Below are 24,708 nucleotides of genomic sequence, written 5' to 3' on the forward strand. Positions count from 1 at the left end.
AGGCCCGCATGTTAAATGTCAGCCTCAAAGGAGCTTAACACAAAGCAAACTAAGCTCTTGAGCTCCACCATTGCTCCCACTAGTCTCCAAACACAAATTTCCAACAGTGTGAGACAGAGACCTGGCGGTAATTTATCACCACATAAATAGCAGACTGTGGTAGGCACTGCTGCATCCTTAACAGAGCTGCTCCTCTGGGTAACAAGGCTGGGCAAACCCACAGGCCTTTCTCTAGAATCACAGGAACAGACAGCACTAACCTGGACCTCAACTCAAAACACATCTCTCATATTAGTGGCTCTGAAACACTTAAACCATGGTTCATTTCAGAATTCCTCAGTCAATTAGAGACCTGGTTTCCCTCACCAGCCAGTGGGGCATACCCAGACTCATGCATGGTTTATTTGAGGATGCAATTACTTATTGGTGCATATACAGAACAACTGTGAATAAGTCCTGTAATATTCAATATAAAAAAGTTCCAAAGTGAAGCTGCCCCTGTAATCCTTTGCAATCCAAAGATCCTCTGGAAATCCCTCCAATTATCTGTAGAGAATGCTTCTCCTCCTACTCCATGGCTTTGAATCTGTGGGAAGATGATTCCATAGAATGCCAGGAGGACTGCACCTGTTATCTCACCCTTAATAATTAGCAAAGATATGGGCAACTGACTTCAACTAAAGCAGACTGGTTCCTCTTTTCCCAATCTTTGTAATCAACTCCAAGATTCTATGAGCATTGTGAAAATTTCCCAAATCATATATACCCATCCACTATTTCCATGTGGCAAATCATATTAGCAAATGAGGATTAAAAATGGTTATAACCCTCATTTGCTAATATGATTTGTGTATAAGATAGAAAATGATATCACAGAGTTTTATTGGATCATTGAACAGAACTGTTTGCAGTATCATTGTTGGAATGTCCACTTTACAAGCTTTAATTTTGTGACTTGAACAATTATTTCTAAGACGACAATATGTAATCCATTAACTAGTGATTTCCTACTGTTTATTTTTTTTCTGTAAATCTGTGTAACTTGGACCCTTTCTCTGCTTTTTTTTTCTTTTCTCCTTAAATAAAATTTTTTTTAAAATGGTTATAACACTCTCAGTCCTTTTGTATGCTTGAATTTCTTGTTTGCTTGTTTATTTGGTTGGTTGGTTAGCTGGTTTTTTGAGACAAGGACTTAGTATGTAGTTCAGGCTAGCCTTGAACTCACTATGATGTAGCCCAGGCTGGACTCAAAATCATGGTAACCCTCCTGCCTCAGTGCTAGGATTACAGAGGTCACTACCATGCCCAGCTTGAATTTTTATATAAAAAAGTTTCAGAAAAATGGAAAACTAATCTTTAGGCCATATTAATAATAGAATACTACTTCTCAAAAGTGATCCTTAATTCTGAGCATGATGTAAAAATTATATACAAATTACGGGCTTATACAAGCTGTTTTCCAAAGTACATTATTAATCACTTGAAAAAATGATTCCTCAGCACAGATTTTTCCACCAACAATGTAGCTAAGTGGAAGGCCACAGAATTCATTAGCTGAACCTCACCCCTGGGTCCCATAAGGAAAGCCAAGAGCTACCTCACTCTGTCCATTCTTCCCAGACCAGGAGATCCTAAAAACAGCTACGGCTTAAATCCTCACTACCTGCCAGATGGGCGATGATTTCTGAGTTCTATCTCAGTCCTCTGAGGTAGATCTAATTGTTTTTCAGTTAGATGAGTAATACATGAACACACAATTACCGAAGTTTCCAACAATACAGTTCAATGCAGAGCATCAAATGCTGGAATGCTGCTTGCATAAGGCCCCAACCTTTGCTCTGTAAACAGTGTTAGTACCTTGTCCAGAATGGACTTGTACAAAAATATAGTATAAATAATAGCAAGTCAGAATTCAAGCCCAAATTGCTATGGCTCTAGGAGCCATGACATAAGCCATGAAAGTCTACAATACAGCTAAATTGCCTATAAAAGGCTTTAGAGTCATGTTCTTACACGTGGGAAACACTGTAAAATAATTTCTCAGTATGAACACTAAGACGTTTCAGATAGTCAAAGGACACAAATACTCCCAACACGTCAAATTCCATGTTTAAAAACAAAAATAAATTTTATTATTTATATAATGAAAGTTAATTTTGCCTAAACCTTTATTAGGCTAACAATAATTACAATAAATTATAAACCTTTTATTCTGTTTTATGTTTGTAATACTGGAGTCTGAACCCAAGGCTTTCACAGACCTAGATCTCCTGCCCTATTTTATTTTTTAATAAGACAGGCTCTAGATAAATCAGTAAGTTGTCCAGGTTAAGCTCTAAACTGAGATCCTCCAGCCTGTGCTTCTCAGGGTGCTGGTTACAGTCATGTGCCACCATATCCAGCTCATAAAAACATTTTTAACTACACTGAATGAGTCCACTGAAATGTATAACTAATACTTATAATTTATTCTTATTAGCACAGTTATTCAGCCAATATTTTGAAGCCCACGATGATTATGGCTTTTTATGTGGCATTACATATGAAAATAATCTCATTTATAGTGTAAAGCTTCGATAAGCATTATCCTAATATTGTAAGAATGAGATGTTTCAGCAAGGCAAAGAATTAACTAGTTTGAGAGCTATTTTCCTCTTTCTCAAACTGATTAATTTGCCTTGGTTACAGAAGAATGATTTTAGAAAAATTTTTAAAGACAAAATCATTACACAGAATACATAGGTGTACCCCTATTTCATGTGAGCTTTATGAAAGCAAAATGTGACAATATTCGCTATCTCTGATGGTAGAGGAGGGACCAACTGAATGGGCCTGACGTGACTTTCCAGATACTGGGTCTCAATAGACATCTGGAATGTGTAGCATTTGTCAACCTCTAACAGTGTGCCTAACATTCACACATTTCATCGTATGTAAGTTTTACCTGAAAAGAAAGTAAAGAATAAACCAGTCAGGTACTTTAGTTACTGGTACACTAGTGTGGGTGTTGCAGTCACTAGAGGGAACGGTTCTTTTGCTTGCAGTATGAACAGTTCTTTTGCTTGCAACTTACTTTGAAATGTATCAAACATTAAGATGAGCTGATCAATGGACAGATACACAATAAAGCAGTAGTTACTGGGAATACACAGGTGGTAGGTATTGACTACAATGTTCCTTCAACTTTTTGTATGTTTGAAGTTTTTCATAACAAGTTAGGAGGAAATATCCTGATTGGATATTGTAATATGACAATAGTTAAAGAGAGTAATTTTAAATTTTAAAAATTTACCCAAATCTGCTATGCAGCACTGTCCATTCTTCTTCACTAGGATATTTTTGCTCTTTAAGTCTCGATGGGCAATGGCTGGTTTCCCTTGGGTCCCAAATATCTCTATGTGTAAATGTGCAAGACCACTTGCTATGGACAGCACTATTCGAAGGCAGCTAACTGTATCCAGAGTAGTGAGCTGAAGATAGTCATACAATGATCCCATTTCATGGTAATGTGTAATTAACCACAACTGGGTGCTGGAGTGTCTCGAGGTCATGTCTGAAGCGATGAAACCTATCAAGAGCAAGAACAAATTAACATACATTATAACTTTTTGTTATAACTTTTAACACACTGTAACTTTTTGTATCTCTAACTAAAAATAAGAGTATTAACTAACTGCCATACTTGTATTCCAGTGTTGACTGCCTACAATGTAGTGGGCAGTTCATATAGGCTCTCTCATATATAAAATAAAGGGATGGGTTTTATAAACTAAGTAAGTGATTCATCAAATAAAAAAGCAACCGGGCCAGAGATTTAGCTCAGTGGCTTAAGTGCCTGCCTAGCAAATGTAACATCATGAGTTCGATCCCTGGTACCCCCCCGCCAAAAAGCAACCACCTGAATATATTTAGCATTAATGATGCTCCTTGTCCGTCATATAGGAAACCCATAGTGATAATGTTTTTGGCTTAAAAAAAAAAAGAGACATTTAAAAATGAAAAACAACATGAAAACTATTGTCATATTTATCTACAAAACACAGCATAAGCCCAGTGTGGGGAATTACAATAATCTGGCCTAGTCATTACAATAGGCTTCCAACAAGAAGTACAACTGAACTGGTCTGGAAGAGAAGTGGAAACTTTTTATATATAAGGAGACTTTTGAACACAATAAAGGAAGCACCACTCAAAAGAAATTAAACTGCTCTTGTATATCATAGCTGTGCTGCCTCTGTTGATCCCCCCCCCCGCCAGGGAAGACAGCCCACTGATTAAAAAAATAATAGACACATTTTTAATGCCTCACCTTTCCCTTTGCCCTCTATGTCATAAAGATCTTTGTCTCGTTAATCATGTTCTGAACCTTCAGGAAAAATGACTTTTAAACAAGCAAGATGTTTTTCAACTGCTTATGCCTCAAATTTGAATTACATATTTGCTTCTCCAATGCTGGAGCACTTATATGGGAAAACTGTGGTTTGATCTCTATTGTCAGAAGAGGTTGAATAGGTGCCTAGAGGTTCAAACTCGGGTGATGATCCAGAACCAGATACTGGGAAACCTGAGACGTGAGGCTGCCGGACAGCACAGCTGATGAGAGGACTGGAACTCAGACCATCTACTACTGGGTTACACCCTGGCCCCACCACTCCCAAACTTGGTGATTCTGCTCAAGTCACATGAAATCTCCATCTCACCTTCCTCCTTTTATTATTAACATATTTCAAAGGGTAACAAGGAGAATTAAAGAGCAAAATACTATATTACCTAAAACACAAGAAAAGTATTCAAGAATACTTGCTCACTACTGTATTTTAAAACAGCCCAGAATTCAATAACCAACATAAGAACTTGGTAATTTAGTATTTTTCATGGGTAGTTTTCTTCACTTCTATAGGTCTCAAATAACTCAATGAACATGCAGTCAGGCGGTGGCTTTTAACACCACCAGACACTTTTGTAGTTGGAGGGCGGAAAAGAAATAAGGAATGATTAAGAACAACATAACCAAGGACAGAGAAATCTAAGTGTTTATGACAGTTCCACTCGTGGTAGGTAAATGTGGACCTATTTGTGGGTGGAACTTAGGAGCCCCAAAGAGGAAGTTTTCAGTGTGAGGCATGGAAGTCATTTATGTTATGCTCAACTTGGGAACCATCCTGACACCTTAAGCAGAATTACCTACGCTCTCCAAAGCAAGACACTTCTGTGTGGAATGGGGGACTGGAAGCGGGAAGCTGCCAGTGCAGTCAGTACAAGGCAGTGGGGACAGGTGGTGACTAGGGCAGGAGAAGTAAGGGAAATGGAGAAGTCAGCCAAGTTCAAACAACTCTGAGATGAGACAGCAATCAATTCCACATTATTGAAGCAAAGCTTTGGAAGCATCAAACCATCATTTAATGACAACTTGACTCAGATTGAAATACTAAAACTGATAGTAGCAAACTGAAGTAAACCTTGACGAGGGTCTTCCCGTATGTCACACCTAGTCCAGTAACCATACAGTGAACAACACAATCCTACCCAGGCGGGCACACACTGTGCATGACTAGAAAGAAAATCTCCAGTAGCATTCACCATATGTGTATTAGTATAAGCACATTTACAGAAATTTTTCAAAACTGTAGAAGTCAATGGACTCAAGGAAATATGTTCACCCTTTATACTGCCATAGCAAGATTTCAGTGGGCTCTTTCAATATTTCACAAATGTTGCTAAGCTTTAGTTTCCAAATTAAAATGTATGCTGAATTCCTCTGTAAATCTGGTCTTTTAAAAACGATGCCTAGTTTGAGGGAATGTGCATTTAATTATGATGTCCCTGGGAGCTGTGAATCTCTAGGAAAGAGTCCAAAGATCTTTCTTAGTTTGATTCAAGTAATAAATATTCAAAAAGGGTGGGGTAAGTAGAACAACCCATGAAGCCTTGAAGTGAACAATATGGGGCAAATTTTTGTTGTTTAAGTAACGATCTGCAGATGTAGGAATAAGAATGAGCAATAACGGATTTCCTTTTCCTCCTCTAGAGAATCTTACAACTTAACTTGTTTGCAGATTTAAATAAGAAATTGACATTACAAGAAAATTAAGCTGCATATAAATTCTGAGGATCCCTATGTCGCTTTCAGGACAGACCTTCAAATTCACACTCAGCAAATCATAGAGGGCAAGGCTAAGCAATTATCTCCACCTAGATAGATCAGTGAGGGGTTTATGCTTCACTTACCTAAAATATTTTCATGCCTCAGCATCACAGTGTTATACAGTTCTGTTTCCCTGAACCATGACTTCTCATCCCGGGAAGAAAAGATCTTCACAGCAACGTTTTCCCCTTGCCAACTGCCTCTCCACACCTCACCATACCTGCCTTTCCCTGTAGAAAACAAAACAGAAATGACTCCGGAAGGCACACACACAAGAGGTAGCCAGCCTGAACGACTCCCAAGAATAAGCCGATGAACCTAGTGCCTGTAGCTCTCAATCCCTCCCATTATCTGCTGGAGAAACTCGCTTGGGGGATATAAATACTACAACCTTTTGCCTGGAAAGACATTAAAAAAGAAAAGTCACATAGAACCCCCTCTACACTCACCCACCACATAGTGCTAAAAAACTGTCTTCTGTCTCTGCATTGTAAAATTAGCTGCAGCTACATTTAAATTCCTCTATTGAAAGGTATCAAATGCATATAGTTTTTAAAAACATATAAAATTAGTAAAACCTAGGATATAGTACAGACTATTAAATTTCAATGGTGTGTTAAAATCTTGCTGAGTCAAATGGCTTCCTTGGTTCCTTCCTTTCTTTAGAAGCAAGAGAGGCATTTTCCAGGCATGTAAGTCTGATTTATACTGCATTTTCTTACAAAGGAAACTACTAAATTTGAGATGTGTGTTCTGGGGACTAAAAACAAAAACAAAAACAACAAAACACAATGCTATGGAGGAGATCATCAAGCATGCTACCGCCTTCCCTAAAGGATTTCTTGGCAGAGGATGTATTTCTAAAGAGGATTTGCAAAGTCTTAAATACTATAATCCCAGAACGGTTGATTTCTGACATTGGTCATGGGTATTTGTGTATCAGACAGCCCCTACAATGGCACAAAATGGGCTATACCAAAAAGGACACTTGGAAAAGACAATCTAAAAAATGTGGTGACTTTAGTTGTGATCTGAGCTGTCTGGTGTTTGGTCCTCCTCTTGTGGCAACCACACACTTGTCAGCTTGTCAACAACGTGCTCCCTCTTCCATTCTTCTCTTTAATTATAGACAGGAGTGATCAGGAAGGGTGGAAGAGGAAGTAATTACCCCAAGACTATGGGGATCAACATGGGGTATAATCAGCCCGGGGAGCAAGGCAGCAGGAGACACAACTGCATGGCATCAGGGCTTTCTGCCCAGGCGATGGCTGCTGGGATCACAGGCCCATAATAAGCAGCTACAGCACCACCTGCATATGCACAGCCACTGAGAACCCCCAATGTGAAGGAACAAGTGGTCTGTCCAGGCAACAAACAAATACTATCCTAATAAATACCAATGACTATGCCAGAGAGGTGTCGCATGGGGCTGATAGGTGCTTCTTGCGAGCCGCTGTCAGGCCACACAGATACTACTTAATAGAGCATTCATTTTATTGTCTCATAACAATTGCACAGCATTTGCAGGTTGAGATGAAGGCTACTGCTAAGATGCTACAAATGTATGTACTAAGTCTTTCTGCTTTAGCTCCATTTTATATCTTTATTTTCTCTTTGTTTTCATTTTTCATTCAGAAAGTTGAAAAATATTCTAATGAACTGTTCCCATAAATCCTTTTTTTTTTTTTTTAAAGAAAGCAAGAGATGTACAGCGGGGTACATAGAATTAAAATAGAAAACTATTTCATTGGCTTCCAACTGATTTAAAGTTGTTAATTCCTTTTTTGTTTTTGCAAATGCAACCATATACAGAAGCCCACAGAACAAAAGCAGAGCTGCAAGAAGCCCTGGCCACAGAGCCCCACAAAGGAGATACCTGAGGCATTTGAAAGTTGGGAGTTCCTTAGCCTCGTATGGCAATGATGGACCTACCCCAGCTTCCCATGTTTGTGAATCCAAAATGATAACATGCGATCTGTGGAATTTATCACATATATTTTTGTTCAAAATTGTACCACATCAACACTAACTACAGGCTTCTGAAATGGCACTGTTTGCATTAAAGTCTTTCGCGCGAACCCAGCAAAATGTAATAACTGATTTACACTATTTCAGAGAATGCTAAGAATATCTTCAAAACCAGAAATTGCACATATTTGCAAAGGTAAAATATTATTTTTCACTTTAGATCCCAGCTCTGTTCCCTGAGGGCTGAGTTTGGGACTTGGTGCTGTCCCATGGATGATGCACAACCTCAGGACTGGCAGGGGGAGGGTCAGCAAGGCGGGCTCACACCCCCTTCACCTCCCTCCTGCCAGTATGCAGACATTCCTGTCCAGAATCATTAGAATGCTAGTGAGGACAAAAAGACAACTCTGCTGTTCAGAATAAGCACATCTGGGACTTGTCCATGTTTACGTTCTCTATTCTCGGTCTGCTGTAGAAGAGATGCCTACCATGGGAAACAGCTGCAGCAGCTGGCCTAGAGAAAAGGAAACAAAGCCCACAGGTCATGTCCTGGGGCAGCAGGCACCTCCCTCCATACTCTGCTCACCCCCTTTCCTACTGCTGAGGCTGGAAATGTCTTACTCTCCATGAGAACTCAAAGAAAATCTGGAAAAGAGCTGCAGGAGGTAGAACTAGCTTACAAGGACCAGCCACCTCCCCAAAGGAAAAGCTGAGAGGACCAAACTATGGACCAACCCAAAGCAGCTCTCAGCCCAGAGAGGATAGTGTGAAGAGGGTGTCCAGGGCTGCAGCAGCCATCCAGCAGGAAATATTGATGAAAACCACCATGCCACTTGGAAATACCTACCCATTACATGAAACTAATAAAGAATAGGTCTTTCAGTCAGGTGTGGTGGCATGCACTGTAATGCTAGCACTTGGGAGGCTGAGGTATAAGGATTATCATGAGTTTAACGCCAGGCTGGGCTCCATAGTGAGTCCAAGGCCAAGCTGAGCTACAAAGTGAAACCCTGTCTGAAAAACACAAGAGGAAAAAAAAAAAAAAAAAAAAAAAAAACACCAAAACGTCAGCCATGGCTGGGAATGCAGCTCAGCAGCATAAGCGCCTGCCTGGTAAGCACAAGGTCCTGGGTTCAATTGCTGGTTAAAAAAAACACACAGCTAAACCAAACCAAATATATGGAATGATAAGCTTAAAGCTGAAAAAGGGCCATGAACTAAACATACACCATGATTATGTCAACCTAAAAATATATTCCTATATGGGGAAACCGAGGCCATAAAAATGTATATAAGCACTTGCTCTTAGCTTTTATATGTATTTAGCATTATTTACTGTAAAGGGAAGGGAAGAATGAAAAAGATTAGAGAACTGTAACAACTTTACTGTGCAACAGCATACTTACCTCAAGTCATCCAATATCTATGGTGAGGATCAGCCTTATCAATCCACTTTTTCAGCATTCCTAATGCTAAAGGGTTTATTTGCAACTCAACGCTTTTGAACAGGCATTCTCTACACTAATTAGAGATGACTCCCTTAACAAGAAATTCAACAAATTTAGGGGTTCAAACACACAGACACTGAGAACTAAGACCACATGGCTATCTTGCCTCTCCTATTGTTCAAGAAGCTAAATACCCACAAGGTGCTTGCAGCAGCATCTCCTGAGCTTACTAAGGAAATGAGAGGCAACACAAAGCAGATCTTACAAGTTCCATTCCACTATACAACCACAGTTAGCAGCGCATGACACCCAGAAAGGAAAAGTAAAAAGAATTACCGACACACTCCAACAAGGTGATCTGGCGAGCCACTGTTCTTTGTACCAGAAAAGGAAGACCAGAGCCACTTCCTGATGTACATGAATGATCCAATAAATCCTGCAGTTTGAGACAAGGAGAAAAAGAAACTACTGAGCAGTCGTTTGTGGTTTAGAGTCCCGTCAGTACACACGTTGCTGTAACTCACAAGGAGGGCAGTGGTCCTGGACACATGGACTGTTAACATATCTGGTGAGCTCCACCAGAAGAAAGATGGGCTTTATTTCGTAGAAGAACTGGAAGTCAGATCTTTCCCTAAAATATGGTATATTCTCTTAAGGGATCAATATCCTTTCTTATACCCAGAGTTGTAGAATAAAATATATAAAGAAGGTGAGCAAAGATAAAGATGCAATTGAGAGAGTTCAAGTAGCACTACTGAGCACCAGGGGAAGCACAGAAATATGAACAGGTGGAAAGGGGTGGGCTGAGTCCTCCAACTCCAAGTCCTGGGTATAATTTACCACATTCTGCTATGTTCATTAAGTATCTATCAAATGATCCACTTTAGCTATCATATTCACTAAGGAAGTCTAATTAGCAACAAACAAATTAGAAATACTAAACACAGCTCTGATGTCTGCAGTGGGAAGACTGCACAGATCCACGTGGATCATTACACCGATTCACTCTGGAAGGTTACCTGTTAGGTAGGTGAGGAACAAAGGACTCACTAAAAAAATACCTCCTTGTCATTTCTTAATGTGAAGCACTCACAAATGAGAAAAGCAAAGACTGAAAAGTTTTGCTAGAAGTGTAAAACCAGAGTCCTACGGATGAACATCTTGGCAAAATATTCCTAGTTAGTTCATTCAAAAAATTTTTCTTTTTACTTTCAGTGCAAGCCAAGAAACAAGTCTTTTGGTATCAGGCAAGGATTATCTATAATAAAAGCACCATGCCCATGGTGATGATGTGTGGCTGCCTTAACACTGAGTATGCAGTAATGACAAGAATGGTTGCAATAATATTCTGGAGGCTCTTCCTTTCTCCAACATCTCAGCTGGCCTATTAAGGCAATATACTGATTTCCATGAATTTCACCTTCCTTTACTTCCCCTGAGCACCACTGCCAATTGTTGACTGGCAAAATTAACAAAAGCTGAATATCCAGTGGAAGAAATTCAGAACCTTAAAAACTATTAAAAGAGTCTGCCACACTCCTATAACCACAGTTACTTAGGAGGCTGATGCAGCAGGATGGCAAATTTGAGGCTAACTTGGGTAACTCCGGGAGATACTATCTCAAAATAAAATATAAAAAGGGTTGGGGCCAGTGGTAAAGCATCCCTATGCCAAGATTTAACTCCCGGACTACCAAAGAAAGAAGAAAAAGAAAGAGAAATCAACAAGAAAAGAAGATGTGGGAGGTTAAGGTGGGAGTATCACCACAAAGTCGAGGCCAGCCTGAATTACAGAGCAAGATCCTGTCTCAAAAAAAGAAAGAAAGAAAACAAAACAAAATGTAGAATTCATTATTTATCTATCCATTCTCTCTTGCTATTTCCCTCCCTCCATTCATTCCATTTTTAGAAGAATAATTCTGCAAATGAAACTGTTAAAATTAAATGTGTTGCTTTTAATGTATAATTTTAGTTCTAAACCCACTTCACAGTTGGGGGGTCAACAAAAAAGTAATAAATGTCTGCCTCAAATCGTGAATCCCAATAGTTCTTTTATGGAGTAAATGAGAGATCTTGTAAGGATGTGTGCTTTGTTGAATCACATAAATGAGCACATTGCTTAAATAAGCAAGTGTAGAGACCAACAATGACATCTTTTTTCAAAACTGTATTTACTAGATTATTATATCGTGATATCCTGTCATCTGGCATGGCTGAGGTTAGAGACTGTTTTGGCGTATCCTTTCCTTCCTCTTACAAAATCCTGAAAGCTATTTAAATGGTAATTTATACTAGATATTTCAATTACTATCCTGGGTAATTAGTTATTTTAGCAGCTCTGAAGAACAAAGTTCTGACTAATCTATTTTAGAATTTTGCTTTGCTGAAGCTTTTGAGGATTCATCTTCACATCTTCTTGCTATTAACTCAATAAATTCATTTCATTTTTCTTAAAGCTTAAAATAGACTTCTGAGTACATTTTTAATGAAAAATTCTGTTTTTCTACTTTTCAAAACAGAATTTCTTGTATCTTCTCTCAGTTCCACAGGAGAGCACTTTAAATAAATCAAGGAAGCTACACAAGATTAATTCCTCCTTTTTGATACAAAAAGTACATGAGACTGGTGGTCCTGTACTGAGCAAGGCAGTAGGGTGCGACCTCAGCCAGACCAGTCAGCCATCACCAAATGTTCTACCCACTCACAAAGGGCAGGCCAGGCCACCACCTGGGTGCAACAGCTGTGGCACCGAGACAGCCACTGGTCGGGTGCATCTGTGCCATCAGAGACCAAAGTGCTAGGCAAGCCGAAGTGCGGAGCCCTCAGGCGCCTTCAGCATGCGGACAGCAGCAGGATTGAACACAGGCAGGAGGACTGGATGATACACAGCCGTGTATTCGGTAACACTGAATCACCCCAAAAGATACCACCTTGATTGACTGGCAACTCAATGGATTATGATGCACATAATCCACACTGCACGTCTTTCCCAACACTCCAACACCTCACATCTTTGTCTTTTTTCACAGAGGGCATCAGATTTGGCCTAGCATCAATGTAGAATTTTTTTTTTTTTTTTGCAACTTATGGTGACCTTTTATTTATAAGTGATTTCTTATTATTTATGGCTTAAATCGGCCTTAAAATTAACATTTTTTTCAAAAAAATGCCATACCAACGACTGAACCCAGGGACTTGCAAAGCCTCAGCTCTACCACTGAACTACAACTCAGACCTTTCGAAGACAGAATCTTACTCAGTTGCCTAGTCTAGTCCTGAACTCAGGCTCCTTCTGCCTCAGCCTGCTGGTATCACAGGCTTGTATAGTATTTGTTCTGTAAATGCTATTTTTTACCCAGCTGTGGTTGCATATACTGCTATCCTAGCTACTCAGGAGGAAGATCACAAGTTTGAGGCCAGCCTTGTCAACTGAGATCCTGACTCAAAAATTTCAAAACATAAAAACTTGAAGGGGTGAGAGTATAGCATGAGTCCATCATACAAAGCACACAAAAGAATGATTTTTTAAATGCGTAAATACAATGGCTTCATGCTGAATAAGTAAACTCTAGCTAGCCTGACATATTTTAAGTCTAAAATACAAAGTTTTGAAAATGTAGTTCCAAAATGTAAAATGTCTCAAATATTATCAGATTATATTTTGAAATGATAAAAAAGTATATGTCGGGCTGAACAGAAAATTAAAGTCACCTTATTTACTTTTTTCTTTGTGCGTTTTAACTTTAAGAAGGCCACTATAAAATTGAATAGTAGGTGGTACACTAGCAGTATCCTATTGGATGGCCCTGATATAATCATGCGGCCACCCTCCACAAGGGGGCAGCACGGGAGCGTGGGAAATTTAATAACTACTTTTTTGGATGTCAAATTTTAAAGTCTTAAATTATAGGCTGTTAAAATAATCTAGAAGGGAAATTGATTTTAAGTATTAAAGAAAAGCACTTTTATTACTAAAAATAGAGCAACTGAAAACCACCAATTCTAAGCCTTCCAAAACTGCAGGCAATCATTCTTTGTCCCTTTTCCCTTAATCCCAAAAGAAAAGCAACTACCAAGAATCTACTTAAATAAACACCCTTGCCTCTTAGGTGTTGTCTAAACTAACGTTCTCATGTAACACAGATTATATGAGTGCCATCCTACGCTTGCTTAGGAGGTAAGTGCCCAATGGCACATGACTATACTGTCAGTGCCCTTTCAACTTTTCATGCCCAAATAAGAAAGTATCTGCAGCCATCTCTGGCATGTTTAGACTGTCACAAACTCACTGCTAATGTGCTGTCTCCAACATTGGTGGTGATGAGACCTTCAATGGTGCCGTACTCCACATCCCTGGGATTGAGGCGCTCTTGGTTACGCCTTTTAAATTTTCGGAGAGCAACTCCCAGTAGGCAAGCTAGAAGGCATACTGCGAACACTACAGAGAGAATAATGAGGCCGACCTCCAAGTGGAAGTTCTGTGTTCCAGGGAAGGACTTCCCTGCAGATGGGAGAGAAAGGGTAAATGGCCATCAGGATCACTGTTTGCTTATTACTTGGCATAACCAATATCCTAAGAAGTAGCTCATCTCATGGTTTCACAAGTTATAAAATGTTAAAACTAAAATACTTCCTACTACCTGGCCAAGGTCCAATCATTAAATCCTCATTCAATTAGACATAACTGGAGTTCAGAAAAATTCCACTGAGAATCGACTGTATTAATGCATGTATGTGAAAGTGCTTTTGTAATATAAAGTGCCATACAAATCTTGATATCACTTTTATTAACTTGGAGTTGATATATAAAGATGTTTTATAATCCAGCCCTCACAGACAGATACTACCCTCTAATATCCCTGTGACAAAGTGCTAGCAGAGTTAAAACTGCATTACTCCATCAGTGCTCTCTGTTCAATATATCTTGGATGTCTATGGCAGAATCCTCATTGATCTTACATCACAATTTCTGTCTAGGATCCTGTCTATTCATCTGTACATTTATTCACTTATTCAAACATCCACTCACGATTCACTCCCTCACTCTGTCGTTATTACTTTACCCGCTCAAACACAGGTATGTGCACCCAAATACTTCACCTATCACTTGAGCAAATATTTATAAAAGCTTTCCACTTGTCTAGTGAGTTAGAGCAAAATCTTAGTAGGACAGTGAGGGCCTATACCTAAAGTGTCTCCCAAGAAAATAACCACCGCTGAATTTCAAGCCTTTGCACAGCCACCAAATCCTATTCTTCCCCACATGCACTTAACCTACTTATCACATGTTCCTGGCTCCCACAGCAATCTGTCCCTCTGAAGCCAAATTCCATATATATATATTCCTTTACTTTTCTAATTCCAAATAATGACTTGGCAAACATAATATTCCATGATACATATCATTGGCATGATAAAATATAAAAACAAGTGAATACATTAAATTATAAATATCATAGCCTCTTGGATTAGAAGAAATTCTTTAAATAAAGAAAATAAATGTTCTGTTAAAACTTAAGGGCTATCAGAATATTCTGTAGATGAGGATCTTCGTACGGCTGATATTGTAATTTTTGTCATGATGCAGGTATTTCTTCATGGCCATTTACTTAATTGGTAAAAAGCTGACCCCAAGTATAAGGGAAAAGCTTATTAGATTTTAACCATTTAAGTACTTCATCTCTTTCTTTAAAATCTTTTATTATCCAATCCTATTTGCTCATGAAATTTAACATTTTCTATCTGCCTTAAGGTTATCACTGCAACTTCAAAATTGCTACAACATGATCTTCTATTGGTTTTTCCATTATTCTGCCTTCTCCCTGCTGTCTGATATTTCTGGCAGTGAATGTTCCTTGTGGTCTGTCTTACTCCACTTTTTGTTTTTTCTTCTTTCATAAGTACAATATTAAAAAATTATACCTATAAAAATGTACTATAATGAAGTAAATAAATTTGGCTTGGATGAGTCTGTTAATATTTGTATGGATCCGAGACAGCAATTTAGGGTTCATTTTATGGAGATACAATTTCAGAGGAACACTGGTTTCTAGCAGATATGGAATCCATGGTGAACTTACCAGGGAGAAGATGCCACATAAACTTCATGCCTCATGCAAAATCCCACCTGACTTCAGCAATCAATAGGTGGGAATCAGACCTGGGAGAAGAGGCTCAGAAGTTTTTTGTTTGTTGTTTCTTTTTTAGCTTGTGTTCCATTTTCTACTCTAAGTCCTAGCAATGAGTGCTTACTAAGCAAAGTTACTTCACAAATTATGGAAGACATCATAGCCTCAGGACAGAACATAGAATAGGGAGCTCTAATCCTGTGTACAGCCACCTGAAGAGAATGACACAGCCAGCTGGTCTCCAAGGTGGCTGTCACCCTTCCTCACTTTCCCCAAAATGTTCATCTTCCTTTGACACTGCCCTCCCCTTCCTCACCTAGAGCGACCTTCTGTGTGGTCTATCCCTGTGCTTCAACTAACAGGAGACCTGTAGGGCCCCACAGACACGGGATAACACTAACAAACTCCTTGATCTAGGACAAAAAAGGCATGGGAACCTTTCGTGGGTAGCTGGGCCGTGATGTTCCTGTTACACCAGTCCCCTTGGCAGCATTCCACGGCTTGGCCAGGTGATGGTGGAGTCTTGCAGGTCATCTTGCCCTGCTCGTACACCTGGAAGCAGCCTTTCTGGTAGACATGGTAGCCATCATTGATGCTCAACGAGGAGAAGCACTGCTGGCCTTCACAGTGGTCAGTCCCACAAGAAAGGCCTTCACACACACACATGTACAGTTTGGGGTTGACCTTGGGCTTCTCATCTGCAAAGGACACAGAGTAAAGGAGAAAAAAAAAATCACTTGCATGAGTTTAGCCCCTATTGGATGAATGGGAAGTTTCTCCAAAACCATTCCCAAACATTCTCAAAGCAAAATGGCATCACCATCAGCCATTCTGTGGCACTGTCACTTACCAATTATAAATAATAATCACTTCTCAATGTAGGAATACATTTATATAAGCTATGTAGCCTCCGTTAGATCCCACTAAGCCAGAGACTAACTACCATCTGGTAACAGACTTTTGACAGTGAGTTTCTCCGGCTCACATATCTCCATTTTTATACCAAATAAAATGTTTTACTGGAACATAATATTCATCACTGATATATTATATAAAAAATGGCTCCCATGGCTAGCATGACAGCGCATGCCTGTAATCTCAGCACTTGGGAGACTGAGGCAGGAGGATCACTGCGAGTTCAAGACCAGCTTGGGCTACCAAGTGAGCTCAAGTCCAACATGAACTGCATGGCGAGACCTGTGTCAAACAAAGGAAAAAAAAAAAAAAAAAAAGGGTCCCAGGTATATGGCATCTGTTAACACCAGTTCCTGCTAGCTCTGCATAATAAATAAACAAGCAATGCTGATTTTCCTGCTTCAGAATCCGACTGCTTCCAAAATAACCATTGTACTAATAATAAGAATTTTCAAAGATGCAATCTATAGCTACAAATCCATGTCATCAACATTTCCAGCTAAATGCCTAGGCTAACTTTTCAATAATAGTAACACAGAAGCTTTCACATTGATTAAAATGGGAATTAATAACTGCTCAAGACTTTTCAACTGCCAGAAAAAGAACTTGACAGGCAAATATCCAGAATGAGGGCACAAAGAGACAAAGGGAATTGAACAATGTCTGGACAGTAAAGTAACAGTTATGGGTGATACACTGTCTCAACTTAAGTTTAGAAGTTTAAGAGACTCAGCAGGGAGCCAGGGTTCTAACTTTGTAAATATCCTCATCCTGTACAAGAGCAGGGCAAGGCGATTTTGTGAGTATTACACCTGCCCTGGAGGGGAGGTAGCCTGTATACAATATAAGGCAAGAAAAAAGGCTTCCGCTGGCTCCTCTTTTGCTCTGGCTGCTTTTGCTAGCTGCTGCCTTGAAGTGTTGCCCCAGTGCCATGCCTTGGAGTCAGCTGATTATGGACTGAAACCTCCACAAACAATGAAGTAAATAAACCTTTCCTTTCTTCACTTTAAGTGTCAGGTATTTTGTCTCAGCAATGAAAGAAAAGCAACCAAGCCGGTAACAGGTAGGATCAAAGGAACAGCTCACATCCCAAGACAGGCAGCTACGTATCATAAGGAAAGCACACCTAATCACATTTGCTAATCATCTCTAAAAACACTTTATTTGCAGTTTCACTTTTCACATCACTTTTCTCCCCTCCCTTGTTAGACTGATAAGTTCAGACTTGCTGGTTCCAACAGTTTCCACCAGTAGGGAAGGAAAGTGAAGATGAAATGTAAATAGCCATGTCCTAGAGACCTGTGATTAGCTGGCCAAGGCCACTGTCCCCGAAGCACTGTTCATGTAAGGAAATGCAGCTTTGAGAGCTGCCTCAAGGTTCCTGGCTCAGAGAGGCTGCCCTCTAAACTTTGAACCCTCAACAGTGGGTCTGTGAAATAACTGCTTCTTTATTAAAATAACAGGTCAGGGAGCTGTGCTTTCAAGTCAAGACCTTAAGGTAAGATCTTTGAAAATGTCAAGTTCATTTACACAGATTTGTGTGGGCGTGTGTAGAGATGTGGGTTATCTAAAAAAGAGAAAAGTGTTTCTTAATCTTTCTTCTTCCCTCTTCAAAGAAGTGGAAAAATAGTTCACTGCCCACTGTCATGTGGGTGCCTCGTCCCACAGAGTAAGCGCATGCAGACACACAGACACAGCCTTCTATTTATAATTGACTTGCTAGTTCTTTTGAAAACCGCAAGGGGCTCATCCAAAAGCAAAGACATGCCTGAAAGCAGAAAATCCAAAATAGCCGCTGACAGTGCTATGTATGTCACCAGTCTCACCCCTGAGAATCAAGAGCCCTCAGACATTTTTAATGAGCAAAAATTTTAATGAACAAAGAGATAGTCTTTATTGTCCCTGCCCAGAGAAATCCAAGAGAAATTCCAACACCAATCTATTTCTATGAGGATAAGAAACATATATATCTGCTGACATAATCCAACAAAAAGTTTACACTTGCCAAAAGAGAGCTGAAAGATAATATTTCTAGGGAGTCTAGACATGCTTGCCACTCTTGAATGGCACAAAACTGAGGGCTGCCAACTATGCTGCTCAACAGGTGATGGTTCTTTGGAAGGCAATGGAAGGGTGCAGTGGGAGGGAGAGTCAGTGGTGCCATATTGATTCATTTGTGATCTGCAGCAGGACTTAAATGACTATATTTTTAAGATCATCAAAAAACACAAGTGATACAAATATCAAACACAAACATGCATTTTAAAATTCTAGATGGCCAGGGATACAGTTCAGCAGCACAGCACCTGTCTGGCAAGTGTGAGGTTGTGAGCTTGTCCCCTGGTACCAATAAAAAATAAAATACAATTCTAAATTTTTTTAAAAGATCATACATATCCAAGCATAAATCCCTAACAAATTGAAGACTTACACCTTCTGACACTGGGTTAAGGATGAAGGATGAGCGATGGTATGAAAATATGAAGTAAAAATAAGTGAGTAGAAATTCTGGACTGAAAATGGAGAGAAGAATGTGATTTACTCTACTTGCTGCACATAAGGTCCACCATCAATAATAACCAACAAGTAACTCGACCTCTAGTGGGTTCATTCATCACTGATCCTACTGGAAGTGGTGGCCCAGGGGCTGAGCCTAAGTAAAGCTCCACAGTACGGCATATGGTTCACATGCTGGAGAGTCTATCTGGGTTCAATCTCCTGCACCACAAAAACCAGATGAATAATTTTGCTTTTAAAAATGGGTGGCCTGGGGTCTGGGGATTCAGCTCAGCGGCATAAGCGCCTGCCTTGCAAGCATGTGGTAGTGAGTTCAATCCCTGGTACCGATTAAAAAAAAAAAAAAAAAAAAAAAAAATGGGTGGCCCATGATGCCGAAAGAATTAATGATACTTTGAGGCTCTAATTTTAAAATATCAATTTAAAGAAAAAAGAAAATAACAATAATAGTTTCTCTAACGCGGTCTCACGATGAACCATTCTTAAAGTTCCAGTCCAAATTAATCTAAGTCCACAGGCACAGGAAGGGACACTGCTTTTGCAGGATCTCTATGGTGTGATTTGCATATATCTGACAGATATCTGCACTGTGACCTAAAGCGTCTTGCCAAAATGAACAGCCTCAAGTAGATACTGACTTTAGTAAAACTGAACTTACTATGCACAGGAATGAGTATACACAGGGAGCAGTATACACAGGGATGAAGCAGTATTGACCTTAATTAGATCTTAATCCCTCAGGGTCATAAACTACCTGAAGAGATTCATACATTCATTAAATACTCTCTTTGAACTTTCCATATACTTCCTGTAGTTATATACAGGAGTTGCCTACTTTTTAGTTGGTAATTCTTTTCAATAAAATGCCAAAAACTAGTATTTCCATATCTTCCCCTCTACACTCAAGACAAAGAAAAAAGACAGGAAAATATGGCTGCTAATGACATGCAATAATTAACTCAGTCTCTGATACAGAGAAGCCATGAGCCTAATCTGATAGTCAGTAATGGAAAAGTAAAAACCTTCACAGACTTGTTTCCTATTTTGCTCTTCACCCAACATTTCATTCATTTAAACTGCTCATTCTACTTAACTAACCAGCAGAGCCTGTCATGTGTATATACACAAACACACAAATACACACTCTCTCTCTCTATCTCTCTCACACACACATAAACAAAGGCTCTAACATCATAAAAAATGTAAGAATGACTTCTCTCTCTGTCTCTGTCCCCCTCTCTCTTACACACACACACACACACACACACACACACACACATTCACACACACATAAACAAAGGCTCTAATGTAACAAAAATGTAAGAATGACCTCTCTGTCTCTCTGTTTCTGTCTGTCTGTCTGTCTCTCTCTTTCTTACACACACACACACACACACTTATTATGGCATCTGTCTCTCTCTTACACACACACACACACACACACACACACACTTATTATGGCAATTTTACCTGACAGATTGGGTTAAAGAGATGCCAAAAGGATTATCTGAACTAGGATTACTAATTCAACAAAGAAGGTTAAATCCAGGTAATACCATTCTCAAATATGAATATGCACAATTCTTAGGAAAACCACAGGTCTCAAAATGCCCATGACTCACTTTTTCAGTCTTGTCAAATTTAGTAATCATCATAACATGTGTGAGCCTGTGGTATTTTATTTGGGGTGGGTGTGGGGTAAAGAGGTGCCTTTAGGGCCACATGGAAGAGTATGTGGATCTCTAATGTCTTACATCACAATACAATTACTACATGGAACACCCAGGGATGGACAACCATGTCCTGTAACAGACTCTTTACATTATATGCAGGAAGCACCATATCTGATACAAAGTGCTTTACACTTGCCTGTACAAATACCCAGGAAGTACCCTGGCAGAAAGCAGCCAGATTACTTCACCTAATTGACATTCATTTAAATAATTCAGTAATTTAAATGTCAAGCCAGAGGTATTCCCTCGCTAAGGTGCTCACCCCCACTGTTTGTTCTAGAAGGCACCTCCTGGCATTACTCAATGTTATGGCTGGCTCCAGCTGCCCATTATATCACCAGGACCCAGGTCCATGTGAAACTGCTCAAAGTCTGGGCTGGCTGGGAACGCAGTGAGCTCTGACCATAAGTGGAGGCTGTCTCCTGGCAGAGACAGAGGCCACCAGGGCGGTGGAGGAGTGGAGCTGGCTCTGCAAACCAGAGGCGCAGGCTGGGAATCCCAGGAGTTCACCTCGGCCAAATCTTTAAAAAGATTTTTCTTATTCTGGGCAATCCTCAGCTCACCATCTGGACACACCTACTTGGAGCCTAATCCCAGACTGGCAAAAGAAGAAGAGGCAGAGCAAAGAGCATCACAGACTTTTAAAGACTGTTTATAGTTTGAGATAATCTTGTACTTCAGAGTAAAAATATTCACATTTATGCTCAAGCAGGACTCTAGTGATCTAAGCACGATGCTGCATACTTACCTCCCCCACCTGCCCAGTGATCTACTTTATAATGCTTCAGGCATCTAAACTGATCACCTTAAATGGTACATAAAGCCTATACTTCCCCCACTAAGATCTCTGTTACAAGACAAATGAGAGAATGTTTTATGTAAACCAGCCTGTATCTGTGATGCAGCTTATAGGTCAGCAAAAGGAATACACTGAATTCTCTACAGACTCACCTCAAGGTAGCACAAATAATAATGCAATAATTGGATTGTAATTATAAAGGTTCAAAGGCTCGGAACTCATATATGCTAAAAAAGAAACTTGAAATATCCCTGGCCTTACTCCAACAGTCTAAACAAATCATTCCTTTGAAATGGCAGCTTATATTAGGTTTAGAGATTATGGAGTGCTTCCATCATCTCCTAATCTGAGAGCAGAGTTTGGCATCTTTCCCGAATCTGTGAGCAGTTGAGAACCCTGGCATTAAACAAAGGCTTATGAAGAATTCTGCAATGCCGGGTTTCATTGCCAGCAAGCCTGTGCCTAAGACAGAAACACAAAGGTCCATCCGGAACGCCTAGTGAAGGGCAGTTGATTTTCTGGCAAGATGACAGTCTACACGTTCAGACATAAAACACACCAACTGCCTAAATGCTGGCTCTCTCAATATAAAACACTCATTTTGGGAATCCACATCATTTTTATTTTAAACAAGAGAGCCTGATAGGAAAGTTGTAAAGCCAAGAAGAAAATGTATTCCAGGAGTTATGCGTGAGAAAAGAGGCACTCAAATTATAAATCAGAATACCAAGACATCAAAGATTTTGAACTCACAGGGTCTTTACTCTGTGTGTACTGTTCCCCTCTCAAGCCACTGCACGAGTCTGATTCTCTCTGACTTCTATCACTTTGAACATACAGACCACTGCTGGTCCCTGCCTGCTCTTCAGCCTCTTCAGTTGGTAGAAGTCTTGCAAGGTCCCTTCCTGCCCCGGAATCCTGAGTTCTTTAGATGTAGAATTCCTCCACATGGAATACCAACATTCCACTCCCGGAGCCAGCACTACCAACCTAGGGCTGCTGAATACACAGCCTCTCCTATAGACTGAAGTACCAGGCTGGTGGGAACCCCACAGACCTCCTCACTGCTGCACACCCAGCACTGGCCTCAGATCCTGGCAGGAATACAAGCTTGATGGATATTTGGCACAGCATGCATTTTCTCTTCACAGAAATTAGTTAGAGGTGGGAAGAGACCTGGTGCTGGTTTTCAGAGCAGCCTGAGCCCATAAAGTCTTCAAATGTCAGCACAGATCTTAAGGCGAGGTTTAGTCACTGGGCCGGCATGTCTGTGCAAACCGTCTCTTCCCGAAGCAGTCTGCTGCTCCGTCACATCTGTTCCATACTCACAGCTCCCACGTGTGGAAAATCAGTACTTTTAGTAGGACTGTGGGTTTTTCATTAGCCTGTTTGTCAGAAATAAAATACAAGAGTCCCTAAGATAAAGAATTCTTTAATACATTAATAGAACAGCTGGGCTTCTGTGGGTGTCCTCCTGTGGAGGCTGCTTTGGGGATTTTCAGTTACTATAATATTGGGTGATCAGAATCATCGACACACACTAAGTCCCTCTAGTACCAGTCAGGTTAGAGGGGTCGGAAATTGGCTGCTTAGCAGAGAAATGGCTGCCCCTGGGCTTTGCTGCTATCCCCTAACCCCCTTCAGTGAGTAATAGCAAGTTCAGCAGGGAGTGAATTACATCATTTCCCCCTTCTTGCTGTGCTGAAGGTGATAAGGATGCCTAAGTCATCCTGCATTTGAACTGCTGAAGCTGAGAAGAAAAAAAAAAAGAAGTGCCATCTGTTTATTTTATGTCTGGGCTGACTCCTTGTCTCTGAAATAATCCTTGTAAATTAAGCCTATTGCAGCAACCACACCTTTTATTTCAAAGCCAAAAACTGAGCTTGTATGCAAGTGACTAATAAACGAAACAACATAATATGGTAATGATCTAAGACAATATTGACCTGTCTTTTCCAAGCTTTTGATGATTCTCAGACTGTAGCAAAAACTTGGCTTTAACATACATGCAGTATCTGTGAACTCCTTAATATGGAAGAAAATAATGACTTGTCCCATTTTTTTCTTCAAATTTCTTGAAACAGAAGGCCTAGCAGGAATCATCTACTAAGGAGCATTTTCACAGGCCAGAAAATACTGTCGCCTCCACATACATGCCAACACCCAGGTCTGAACAAGCTCTGGTTACAAGGAGAGTCACAGAGCCTGACAGAAGAGGAAAACAGTTTTCCCAGTGAATTATGAATGGTCTAAGAAGGCAATCCTTGTTAGGGTCAGAAGAGAACTTAAAATGCGGCTCCATCCACTAGAGCTAGCAGTTTTATTTATGGTGCAAGAAAAAATTCTGGTTTGCCGATTCACTTTTGATTGTTTTTCCACCTTCTTAGGCAAACAGGAGCGTACAGCATGCCTCTGATGGGTTCCAACTTAGGCTCTAAACTGAAACAGGCAATGTCAGACAAGCAGCTCTAGCTGGGTTCCAACAGTGGGAGAAGGAATTCCCAACAACTTCTCCTCTTGTCCCCTATTCTACCTGTTTTTCTGGTACTCAGGGATTCTACTTTCTCTAAGGTCATCATTCTTGTCTCTAGTTATCACTGGCCTCTACCACACCCTTATCTAGAAGCTTTCAAATCACATAGATAAACCCATCGCATTTTGGGCAGGGCTCCAATCTGTTCAATAACATTCCTGAATATGGCTTCGTGGCCTTGTGGCACCTAAAGTGGAAGATGGAAATGTCCTAAATTAGTCAATTTCCCTTCCCCAGATTTCTATCCCAAGCATACCACAGAAAAGCACACAGAGCACAAAGTAACTTCTAGACTCCTTCCTTTCCATCTTACAGTCAAAAGGATTAAAAAGGGTAAAATACTAGGATAGAGGGGAAGCCTTTGATATCACTACTAATCTGTTCCCCCAATTTCCCAATCCACTCCTAAGTCCTATCAACTCCAGCACACCATGGAAGGTTAATGAAGAAGGGAATCCCATGTCATCAGTCCCATGAATGCCTGCCTTGTGTACCTGCATGCCAGGCTTTATAACCTGACCT

The 24,708-nt window shown here is 40.1% G+C and overlaps 1 protein-coding gene across 5 annotated transcripts in view; it reads right to left on the minus strand.

Annotated features, from left to right (window-relative positions):
* The window catches only part of Acvr1 (activin A receptor type 1), a 68,284-nt gene that overhangs the window by 13,441 nt on the left and 30,135 nt on the right, over positions 1–24,708 (minus strand). For all 5 annotated transcript variants that reach the window (XM_005007684.3, XM_003478573.4, XM_013142582.3 and 2 more), the window contains 5 exons: positions 16,127–16,387; positions 13,851–14,062; positions 9,898–9,997; positions 6,229–6,375; positions 3,293–3,568 (listed from right to left, as the gene is read on the minus strand). In XM_005007684.3, the coding sequence (XP_005007741.1) occupies positions 3,293–3,568; positions 6,229–6,375; positions 9,898–9,997; positions 13,851–14,062; positions 16,127–16,387 (996 nt within the window). The remainder of the gene's footprint in view (positions 1–3,292; positions 3,569–6,228; positions 6,376–9,897; positions 9,998–13,850; positions 14,063–16,126; positions 16,388–24,708) is intronic.

This window comes from Cavia porcellus, unplaced genomic scaffold, assembly GCF_034190915.1.
Source record: "Cavia porcellus strain 051 isolate PalLab524CR breed Dunkin Hartley unplaced genomic scaffold, mCavPor4.1 scaffold_12, whole genome shotgun sequence".
NCBI classification, from domain to species: Eukaryota; Metazoa; Chordata; class Mammalia; order Rodentia; family Caviidae; genus Cavia; species Cavia porcellus.